The 12,486-nt window shown below is 35.3% G+C and overlaps 1 protein-coding gene across 1 annotated transcript; it reads right to left on the bottom strand.

The window, feature by feature from the left end:
* Positions 1 to 1,443: 1,443 nt before the first annotated feature.
* Positions 1,444 to 4,494, bottom strand: LOC149893277 (uncharacterized). Its single transcript, XM_090094927.1, has 3 exons — positions 4,111 to 4,494; positions 2,147 to 3,222; positions 1,444 to 1,987 (listed from the first exon to the last, which is right to left on the bottom strand). The coding sequence occupies exons 1-3, from the start codon at positions 4,492 to 4,494 to the stop codon at positions 1,444 to 1,446; spliced, it is 2,004 nt and encodes a 667-aa protein (XP_089951053.1).
* Positions 4,495 to 12,486: the final 7,992 nt, after the last annotated feature.

Consider the following 12,486-nt stretch of genomic DNA (forward strand, 5'->3'; position numbering starts at 1 on the left):
AAAAATAATCATGTTATTTATATACCAGTTCTTTAAGATGCCTGTTCTTGTTTATTGCCTTGTTTTGTAATGTCCGATAGCCAAGGTGTGAATGCCGTCTTGTAAGATGTGTCTTTTGTCATCGTTAGCGCTGAGTGCGACTTTGTTAATTTCTTCAGTGTAAACGTCGTGAAGATGAGATCTGAAAACGTTCATGGTGGCGAGCTTTTCTTGTTTACCCTGCAAGCAGTCATAGTAGTCTTGATGAGTAATCTTATTTTTGACCACGTTCTTTTTGACTCCTTTGCATTTTTTGTGCTCTTTATCTTCTTTTTCAATTTCTTCAGGGATGCAGTAGGAGTAGAGCTTAGGTCGAAGCCCGACAAACTGCGTGATTTGCTTTCCACCGGTCTCATCTTTGAACTTGCCAATAACCTTTTTATTTTTTCCTACTTTGAAGCCAACGTTTTCAATGGCAGGATGGTCTTTTGGAAATTCGCTCGAGTCAAATTTTTCAAGTACATCATCAGCAATGTCTTTGTAAAAATCGTCTGTTTCGATTTCATAAATGAGCGAGTCGGTGTCAGTCATGAGAAGTTTTGCTCGATCACCGTATTTAGGTTTCATGTAGTCATAGTGGTGTTCAAACATGAGAGTTTTGCTCAGGTCGAGGATGCTCATTCCTAAGTAAACAGGTTTATCGTAAGTAACTTGTGTTTTCTTCATGTGAATGGCAGAAAGGTTTTCATCAAAAATGTTGTACCGATCATAACGAGGATTTTTGGATAATTTTAAGACTTCTTTTCTTGTGGTGACAAGTTTAATATCAACATGCTTTAGAATGTTTTCCATGGTTTTACCAAAGACGGAGTTGTTCATGAGTTTGAAAAAATCCTTCTCAAATTCGTTTTTAGCTCTTGTTCTTTTATCGGTGTTGCCATCAATGTATGATTTCATGAAAGGTTCTTCTCTGAAGTTAAAGCCTCGATGAATTTTGGTGATGACTAAACCCAATCGTTCATAGAGTTTTAGGCTTTCATGGTGAATGACGTATTTTTCTTTGTTGTTTAAATTGGGAACCAGCTTGGGTACTTTTCCAATGGTTAATCTTTCAGGTGCAAGAGGGTAGTCGTTGTGTAAATCGTGAAGCTCAACAGGATAGCTCAAGTCAACTTCAAGAATGCACGGCATGCTGCGCCAATTTTCAAGATCAGTCATCCATCTGAATCCTCCAACGGGAAGAGCTTTACTCATAGCCCATCCATAAAGATTGTTGGCGTCTAAGTACTGAATAAATGTGGATGGTTGTGAAGGATCATAGTCTGACATGTATTTGTTATTAGCATTTCCAAGTCGATTCGAGATCATGCAGATTCCACCGCGTATTCCTTTTTGGATCATGTTGAGCATGTCAATATCGGTTATCAAGTCCAGCTCAATTTTAGTTTCCTTTAACATAGCGTCCTAAGCCAAACCAGGAGAGGTGTAATACCAAAGAGGGTCGAGACTGTAATATTCCATGCAAGTGTCTCTAAAATTTTCAAAGACATCGGCAAGATTAAGAACGTCGGACTTGTTGTATAGCACGTGATAGTCTTTAAAGGTTTTGCATCCAAATACGTTCCAAACGTTTTGTGCATGCGCGTAGTCTTCATCGCTGATGCGTTTATCATCTAGTCTAGAATAAAAGGCTTCTTTCGGAGGCAATTGCGTTTCGGAAAACTTTTCAATCGAGTCCACCCATTCATAGGGGTAAACTCCTTTTCTTAGTAGCAAATTTCTTTGTTCTCCGCTGTATAATGAATTGAGATGTTTGCACATGATGTCTCCTTTTTTAAATCTTCTATGAGCGCAGTCTTTACAATTGTCTTTGCACTTGCATTTTTTACCTTTCTTATCAAGGCAGTCCTTTTTGCATGTCTTAGGGTCTAATTTAGAGCACTCCTCACACAAATCTTTAACAAGGTTGCTAGTCAAATCTGCTAACGAGCTTTGCATGAACCTATAGCTGTCAACGAACCTTAAATCTCTATACACTTTTGTTGGGTTACCTTTCTTATCAATCGAATCTCTCACTTTGATGCTTTTTGAGAAGCTGATGTATTTTTCTTCGCTGTTGGGTATGCAATTGAGTTTTCCGTTTTTTCCGCCTAATCTCTTGATGAACAAATGACTGTCATAGGCAGACAAGTTGTGGAAAATGACTGGTATGAATTTTGGAATTCGATATTTTTTATTGCAAGCATCATGAGCAGCACCGCGGTATTTTCCAGTCAAATGACAGTGATCCCACACTTTTTCACCATTAAGATCCTTTTTGCAAATGTGACATTCGGTTGCAGCTTCATACTTCTTCTTGTCCTCATCCGTCTTTATTGGCTTATTCTTCCATTGTTGTTTAAGTGAATAACTATCATAGCAAATCTTTATAAAGTCAGCTTCAAGACTGGTAACAAACTTTTTACCTACGTCATCCTTATCGCTTTCGGCTGTATACTCAAAAGATTTAATTTTTAAACCATCAGGTCCTATGATGTAATAGCAGAAGGAGCTTGGAACATGCTTTTGGTATTTTTTGGTGTATGACTGTTTTAAGTCAGGGGTGCAAGTGTTGTCATCGATGGGTTTGATGAAACTTTCAAAGTCGGCATAGACACAGTACGGAACTCTCATACTATTGTTGTAGTTTTTAAACTCAAGGGTCGACCCTTCTTTTGGAAGATCAATTCTCATTGGAGCGTTCTCATAACAGTATCCTTTGTGAATTTGAAGCTTTTCTTCTTGGTCATAACCATGCATGCAATTTCTGCAAAAATGAAGTTTTCTTTTTCCTTTTGTTGTTGAGGAGCCGGCAAACCGACTGAAATTGTTAATAAGGCAATAATGGCTGTTGTCTTTGTTTGAAATATACAGCAAATCAACACAGTGCTTTCGATCATGAAATTTGGATATAAGCATAGGTTGAGGCTTATTCATTTCATAGTGAAAGACGTTCACGCTGATGTCAGGATTATTCACTTCAAACTTTTTGATTTGAGTTGTCTTTACAGGAAATTCCATTCCTTCCCAATTCAACTCTTCTGATTTTAAAATAAGATCATTGTCAATTCTTTCATTGTCTCTATTTTTAAGATTCAACGCTCTGGTGACGCACCACTTGAAGCATTCATTGTCGTTGTTTACCATGTTGATGATAGCCTTTTTGTTTTTCAACTTGAGAGGCAGCTCCATGTAGGAAGAGCCCTTGAAAGGTTCATAATCAACAAAGCTTATATCCATTCTTAAAATCTTTGACAAGACGCAATTGGATCCCATCTTGTTGTAATTAGCGCTACGTTCCAAGATTTTTTCTTCCATTTCAGTCATAAGCTCTCTCACATCATCACCCTCCAATAATCTTCGCGCATTAGATGAAAAGTTAGCTGTCTGAGTAGTTTCCTCACCAGTCAAGATGCTTACGCGAGTCATTTCACAGACTAAAACAATTCTTACCTTTGTGTTTCTTTCTCCTTCCATGGTTTGAATGGCAGACTCCCTTACCAAGTTTAAAAAAGGAACAATGTCTTGATAACAAGAAGACGGCTCGTAAGAAAATACTCTGGTGGAGCGCTCTGCTGAATGCTTAGTCATATTAAACTTTACTATAATTGGTTTTGACACGGGCTGTTTGTACACTGTTTTTAATACAAGTGATTTGATAGACTGTATCTTTTCATCGATTTGTTTCACTGATTCGCTTACATTCTTCTTGACTACTTCAGGAACGTAGGGATCTATCCATTCTTTAATATCATTAAACTTAGTTGTAACATAGGACGCCACACTTTTTGTAGCTGCCGTCAGACTTGAAAATAAAGGTCTTGGTGCTGGAACCGGTCTAGGTGTAATAACGTTTGTTGAATCTATAACCGGTGTGTTAAGAATAGAAGGTTCATCTCTTATCATCCTATTTTGCAAGAGAGCAGAAGTTTCGAATGAAATCAAGTCGTCAGACCTTGGTCTTGGAGCAGGTACAGGTCTTGGAGCAGGTACAGGTCTTTCAGAACCAACAGCAAACCTTACTTTTGTCGGCTTTATTGAAACTTTTGTCGGCTTTACAGAAACTTTTACAGGTGGATGAACAAACCTTACTTTTGTCGGTTTTACAGAAACTTTTACAGCTGGTCGAACAAACCTAACCACGGTAGGTCTTTCATTAACAGGCAAAGGTCTCGCCTCAGTCGTGCGTCTACGAGCTACAGGTTGAGGAGCAGGACCACTTCCAATGATGGTAATATTTAAAGCTGCAATGAGATCAGCTTTTTTCATTTTATAGATACCTTTGATATCATCACGACCTTTAGCCATCTCTCTTAATTCTTTTACAGTCATTTTATTTCGATCTTTTCGATCATTAACAGACTTTTGGCCAATGACAGGTTTTGTTGTTCTTATTGCTTCAACAAGCTCTTCCCTAGTCATTCTGGTATAGTCTTTTATAGCTCTTTCTTTAGCATCTCTTCTTAATGATGCCATTGATACTTTTCGATCTTTAACAGTTTTACTTTCCATTTTTATTACGGAAAGATTTTTCTTTATGTCACTTTCAATTTTTCGCTCTTTGGCGAAAGTTTTTGCTTTTTGCTTTTTAACATCAGTTTTATCACCCATTTTATTAAGGGAAAGAAAATTTTTTTCGATGCATTCAAGTTTTCGCTCTTTAGCAATTAATTCTGGTTTTGAAGAATAGATACTCATTTTTATTATACTAAGATTTTCTTTAAGTCAATTCAATTTTTTTTTAAATCTTCGCACACTTTCAGCATATTTTCTTCTTCGAAAAGTTTTTACCGTTTTTTTTAATTCTCCCGTGAAAAGAATTAAAAAATTATTTGGAAAGACGTGAATACATATTTTTAATCTCTCTAATATGTTCAGTGATTTTACGACAATTATTACGTCCGCTAGCATTTAGTTTCCAATTTGTTCCTATCAGGAATTTATTACGCAGATCAATGTCTTCTTTTATATTTCTGATCACTTCTTCAAAAGGTGCTACTTCAACCATTTCTTTGAAAATGATTCGATGTTCCTTTGGAAGTTTTCTTACGTTTTTTAGAAATTTAAACAAACTTTCTGATTTAGCCGTATCAGAAGTTGACAAAAAGCTATCATCAAGGGCATTTAAAAGATCATCCTTTTGCATGCTTTCCATCTTTTTATTTATGCCAAGAATTTTATTTAAGTCAATTTTTTAACATGTTAAAAGTTAAAAAATCAATTTTGCTGCTTTTTACGTTTTTCAAGCTTTTCAGAATTTAAAAATTCAATCTTGATTCCATTATCAACCTTTCCATCTCGACGCTCTAAATATCTCCATCCACGTCCAGTTCCTGCCATCGCTTTGTAAAGAGACTTGTATTCAGTCACCTCACCCGTTTCAATGTTGGTTATTCTCACAGTGATGGGTTTTTTCTTAACAAAACTAAGCCATTCCCATTTCGGATCAACAGGTTTTTTTTCTTTTGGAGGAGGCTTTTCTTTTTTTTCTTTTGCTCTTTCTAAAATCTCATCTTTACTAATCAAGTTGTTTTCAACCGCAAGCATCATCAACGTTATTAAATCATCTGCTGTTTTACTAACGCCGTTTTCATTCAACAAATTTTTCAAATACGATGTTGTATATCTCATTTTATTATACCAAGATTTTTTTTAAGTCAATTCAATTTTTCCTGAAAAGACATCTTAATAAACAGCAGTCATGTTGGTTCCGTCTGAAACAAATTTAAGCAGTTTGTCAGAGATCACCACTGCAAAAATAACGGTATTTGCAATAGTTGAAGTTCGAAATTTAAGGTTTACCACTAATTCAGCTGTTTCCGACGTCATTCTTTCTTTTTGCTTGATGATATCCACAAAGAACAACGGATATAATTTTATATATTCAAGCAAGCTTAACCCAGATTGACAAACAAGTTCATTTGTGCCGTAATATTTTTCATCAAAAGAGAACGCATCTGAATAAGCCATAACCACTCTCTTTTCTCCAAAATTCAAGTCGTAATTGTAATTTGGATACTTTATTCCATTAACAGTCACGTAAAAATTGCTAACATCACAATGGTCGAATAGTGACGGATTAACTGTTTGACTGGAATTTCTGTTTGTCTGAAGTCCGAACAAGATAAATCTTGGAATGCTTTTGTCAGTGACTCTTCCAAGCGACCAGGTAAATTCTGTTTGACCGGCTGGAATAAGCTGTCTTTCACATTTGTTTGATTTATAAGCCACTTGAATGGGAATTTTTTGAGCTATTAAATTCATGAAATCAGTCTTTTTCGAAATATCTAATTCAACGCGAGGCATATAAAGTCTGAATTTTTTAAGATTGATCATTCCTGCACTAACGCTCTCCGCTCTATAAATCGCATCATCACATTCTTTCTTTGTAAAGGTGATGGTATGCCTAAACCCATAAACAACTTTGTCATAGGTTTCGCAAAATCCAAAAATGTGCTTCAACGGAATTTTAAACGAAAAAGCTCCAACGGATGTAGTGTCTGCAAACAAGTGGTCTCGTCTAACATTGAATCCTGAATTTCCAACAAGATTTGACGTATCCATATACCACATCTGTTTTAATCCATCAGCAAACTGAAATCCATAAGGATATTTCATCAATCCAAGTATGGTGGTGGCTGGACCTGGATACATCACTCGTTCCACTTGCTCTCCCGACAAGTCATAAGTCACATCATTAAACAAATACAACAAAGCGTTGTTCACCAGTGCAATGTTGTCTTTAGCATCGTAAAAGGTTCCATCGCTCTTTTTCAACACTCCTTCAATAAGAATGTAAGCCTCTGATGGTACTGTTTGAATCGATTGACAGTCAATCTCAAAAGTAATCGTGCCTGAAGAATTTAAATCGAGATTGATTGGAAGATACTCAAAAAAATCAACTTTTTTAATACCAATATCATACTCTGGGTTCTCAGTAACTCTTAATCGCTCAGTACTTATCATTTTTTTATATAATAAAAAATTATTTAATTCATTTAAATGTCTCTTATCGCAAGACATTGCAAGTTTATAACAAGTCATCGCAACAGAATGCTATCTTCATACTATTTTCATGCCCTGCCCTATTTTCACCAGGTCTTGAATTCGAATCGCGTTCTTTTTAGACATTTTCTTACTTTGAATAGATGAACCAGTCTTTAATTTCTCAATGGTCTTTTTACCTTTGTCAATAGCCACATCTCTAGCAGTGGAAATGGCTGAAAGGGCTAACTCTGTCCCAGCAGATTTTGCAGCTGTAATCGCTTCTTGTCCAATTTTGCTTGTTGCAGCATTTTTAAGCAAATTCACTGTTGCTTTTGTAACACTTGACGCAGCTGCTCTTTTTATGAAATTTTTAATCATGTCTACAATACCACCTCCACCAACAACGTTCTTTTTCACATATCTTCTTTTGTTCACAATGAGCATTTTTTTTAAATAAAACAATCTTTTTAAATAATTTTATCAATAGTCCTCATTAACGATTTATATTCCTCTTTATTAATCTCCCCTTGTCTCAACAGCTCATCGCAAATAGCAACAGCCATATTTCTTGACTCTTTATTCCCAGCATGCCATGCAGCAATACTCAATTCAAGCTTTTCCACCAACGCATTAGGATCGCTCGGAAGAATAATAACACCACGACCTTTTATACCCTTTTCAATACGCATCATTTTTTCCCAAATAGGAGCAATAAGTTGTTGATACTTTGGTCTTCTTGATGATTTCTGTTTATGCGGTTGCGAATCAGATCTTATAGCATCACTATCCATTAAAATTTTTTCATAATTTTGCAAATCTTCATCGGTATAGCTCTTTGGTATTGTTAATTCAGTCATCAGTTCCCAAAGACCTTTTGTTCCATTATACTTTTCTTCACCGAAAATGATATCATTTCCATCTATTTCAACCTCCATTTTTCCAATGTACATTTTATCTCCAACTTTGTTCACTTCGAAAGGTCTTTTCTTTTTTTGATCGACTGACAGGCTTTTGATCATCTTTTCATTGCTCTCGATGATGGGTTTAAATAGCTTGCTCACATCAGCTTGAAAATTCGTATCTGAAATGTTGTCATTCACGCTGTTCTGATAAATCCTCTTTCGTCTGTCATTAATTTCTTTCACAATTTCATCCCTTTTATTCAGGTCTTGTATTTTAAAGAAAAACATCTTTTTAAAATACGTTGAAAAAATACATAAATTGGTTTTTACGACTACGTTGATCCTTTCTTAAAATACGTGGAAAAATACATAAATTGGTTTTTACGACTACGTTGATCCTTTCTTAAACAAATTGTTAAACGTTTGAATCGCGTCTTCTCGTCCTTTTTGGATCAAGTTTTCTTTAGTAACTTCATCTATTCCCTTTTTGGTTTTGGTTCGTATTTCCTCCATCAAGGATTTAAATTTTTGAAGCTCATCAAGAATCAATTGAAACTCTGAATCGTTTATTTTTCCATCCATCAACGCTTTGGAAATGTGCTCGCTAATCGTATTCAATTTCGACTCTGCCAACACTTTGATCTTTTCATGCTTTTCCGCTTTTAATGCTAGTTTTTTGTTGACTTGTCCTCCTACAATTGATAAAAAACCCATTCCAATAGCTACACCTTCACACGCAATTGCAACAGGGGCAGCAGCGATGGTTGATAAAAGATCAATTCCAGTCACACCCAAAGCAATGCATAAGGTTTGCATTGTATTATCTACATTAGAAATGATCCTAAACACGCGATGATACTTTTTGCTTAGATGAACTCTTTTTGCTTTTTCACTCTCTATCTCTTTTTGTATCTCGCTTATTTTCTGAAGCCGGTAACTATGTCCTTCATCTGCAGGAGCTGTTGGAAGAACTGGATAAAGTTTTTCATTCAATATTTCCATTTTTTTATCAATAAAAAAATTATTTTAAATCAATGTAATTAATCTTACAAAGTTTTTCTCCTTTTTTAACAATCACGTCCTGTTTGCTGTTACTATTCACATCCATAATAACATCATCTACAGACTCTGAAATAATAACTTCGTTTTTTCTATAATTCAATTGATCAGTAATTTTATTCATTAATGTTATCACTGCAACACCTTTCTCCAAATTCACCCCAATGGATAAAGCTATCATTGTATGTGAGAGAGCAGCAAATTTAATGTCTTTCTGAGCAAAAATCTCATATTGTTCATTAACGTTGAAATAAGGTGGATGATCTAACGTTTTCGTAGACACAATAATGTTGTTCGGTCTTCTTTCCTCCAACTCTCTAACCCTCTCTTCCAAAATTTTTAATTGCAAATCCAAACTGTGAACTTCTGCTGAGGCAACATTTCTAAAAAACTTGTGAGGAGCATGCATTTTACATATTAAAATTAAATTTTTAGATCATTTTTGCAAACTTAACAATTCATTATTATCTACCCATGAATTAAAGGAGTCTGGATATCCTAACCATTTGACTAACGACTTGCTCTTGGTTTTGCGAATGATTTTTTCAATTCTGAATATGTCTTGATGTGTCTTTTGCATCTCCTGCTCGTAAAAGGTGCCTTGAATTTCTTCACCGTTAGCGTCAGAGATTTTATACGTGGGTGGATTCGTATACTGAACTTTTGACACTGTAAAAACCTCCTCTGTCCATCTCGGTGTATACCCCTTTTCAAAATGAGACTTCTTTTTTACAATCCGCACTTGATCACCCATTAAGAATTTTGGTTTTGCTGGTAATGTTTGATCCTTTCCATACAGATTCCACCATACCCTACCTTTATTCTTTTCATCGCTAGCTTCAACTGGTGTCATTTTGATAGAAGAGTGCTTTGTGTTGTTGTAATTTTTCACCATCTCATCTAATACGTCAATATATTTATTGGTATTGTTGGCTGAAAAATATTTAAACATTCTCTCTTTCATCGTTCTGTTCCATCGCTCGACAACAGAACTTTTTTCCTCGTTTTCAGTGGAGTATAATTGCACACCCAACGCTCTCACATGCTTGTTGTAAAACTCTTTTCCTTTATCTACCCACAATTTGACGCATTTTCTTTCACCAAAAATCTTTTTCAACGATTCTGCCACTTCAAGACCCGTTTTGCTTTTTAACGGAACGATCCATCCATACTTTGAAAACACGTCAATCACCATGAGCAAATATTTTACACCCTTGTTGAATTTTGAAAACGATTGCATGTCCACCAAATCTGCGGCCCATATTTCATCAATGTCGTTTACAATCACCCTTCTTCTTTTAAAATGATGAATCACCGGTTTATGAAGCTCCTCTGCAAGCTGGTCTGTCCATTTCAAATCACTTACACCCAATCCGAATTTAGCTTTGGCTTTGATGATGGGAGCGATGATTTTTCGCTCGCTTTTTTCTTTTTGAGTGGGATTGGGAATCGAATTCATTTCTTCAAGCATCATTCGATCTGCTAAATTTCTGCTTTGAACGTCGTTTAAATATTTATATGCCAAATCATGGTGATACGCTGCATTGTCCACTCTGTCTACCGGTTTGCTCCAATCTTGATACATGTCTGTGGAAGTGAGTCTTTTGTCCAAATTGGTTCCAGGCCCTGCAAAATTCATCCCTGGAATGTGCATTTCTCCTGGAAACTTTGCCCACGGAAGCTTTATTTTTTTTGAAAAATTGTTGATCGATTCCACCAAGTCTCCTACATTGATCGCATGCGAAGATGATCCTTTGGGCGTATGCGAAGAAACAAACTTGCATTTTGTTATCCCACAAGAGTTGCAAGTCCCTTTCAACATAGGTCTGTTGTTTTTTGTGATCTCGTTTTTCAAGTGAATGGTTTCAGTCTCTCTTCTACACTTAACGCAGTACATTTTAACATATATAAAAACTTTTTAAATATAAAAAATGGAAGTGATGAAATTGTCGTGTAAAATTGGGAAAACCAAAAGAAACAACAGCAAGCTTTTACCGAGAAGCATTCGAGGAATCATCGTTGGAAAGTCTGGATATGGAAAAACAACGTTGCTGCTCAATCTACTTCTCAGACCGGGATGGCTAGATTACAACCGATTGTATGTCTTTGGAAAATCCCTTTTTCAACCTGAATACAAAATACTCAAAAGATCCTTCGAAAATAAACTTCCTAAAAAGGATATTGTTGATTTGTTAACAGATGATGTACAAGACGAAATGGAAAAATTGAATTTAAACCCTGAAGATGTTATTAACAACCTTTCAAAAAAATATTCCAACAATGATGATATGGAGTGTCAATTTTTTGAAACAGCGGACGATGTGCCTGAACCTGAATCCTTAGACTCAACCAAAAACAATTTGATGATCTTTGACGATTTGCAATTAACTAATCAAAACAAGTGCGAAAAATATTACATCCGAGGAAGACACTCTAACGTCGACTGCTTTTACCTCGCTCAAAACTATTTCGAGATTCCAAGACATACCATCAGAGAAAATGCTAACTTTATTTGTCTCTTTAAACAAGATCAAAAAAGCGTTAATCACATTTATCAAGATCACGTTTCCTGCGATATGAAAATAGAAGAGTTTAAAGCCTTTTGCAATCATTGCTGGAATGAACCTCACGGATTTGCCGTCATTGATCTCTCTTCTAAAAAGAACGAGGGAAAGTACCGAAGTGGGTTTGATGATTTTTTATTTTTCTAAAACAATTTAAAAAATAATTTTTATTTAAAAAATGTCAGGTATAATCATCGATGTAGATGGAAAATCAAGTGTTATCACCACTGAATTTTTAGATAAAATCGTTTTTAACGAAGGAAAAAGTTATGAAATGGCTTTTCTCGGTCTTGAGACTTACAACAGCATTCCAAATGTAAACAGTAAAAACAATTCTTTCAAATACAGCATGAACAATGGAGCTAATTGGGAGAACATTATCATTCCATCAGGAAGCTATGACATTAAAGACATCAATGAGTATTTGCAAAAGTCTATTTTTAACACAATAAAAACAGCTCAACGTGGAAGTTATATTATTGCAAATAAAATTAATTACTCTCCAAACAACCTTCAAATTGGAATCAATCTTAATACTTTAAAATCAACCATTAAACTTGGTTTGAATTATTTGATTGACTTTAACGTGGAGAACAGCATCTCTTCAGTTTTAGGGTTTACTAAAAGAAAATTAAATTCCAATTCCGAATACGAGTCGGATAATATCGTTAGAATTTCAAGCATTAACACCATCAGAATCGTTAACAACGTGATCGGATCATCCTATAGTAATGGAACCCAATTAAATTGCATTTACTCCTTTTATCCAAATGTTAGTCCAGGCTATAAAATCATCGAGAGACCAATGCATTTGATTTATCTTCCTGTTAAACTGTTTGAAATTTCAACAATGGTTACTCGCATCATTGATCAGAATGGAGATTTGGTTGATTTTCGTGGAGAGGATATTACAATACGATATCATATTCGAGAAGTGAAATAAATAATTTTTAATA

This window comes from Hydra viridissima, unplaced genomic scaffold, assembly GCF_058129835.1.
Source record: "Hydra viridissima isolate aposymbiotic clone 2 unplaced genomic scaffold, HvirCarnegie_v1 scaffold_1, whole genome shotgun sequence".
Taxonomy (NCBI): Eukaryota; Metazoa; Cnidaria; class Hydrozoa; order Anthoathecata; family Hydridae; genus Hydra; species Hydra viridissima.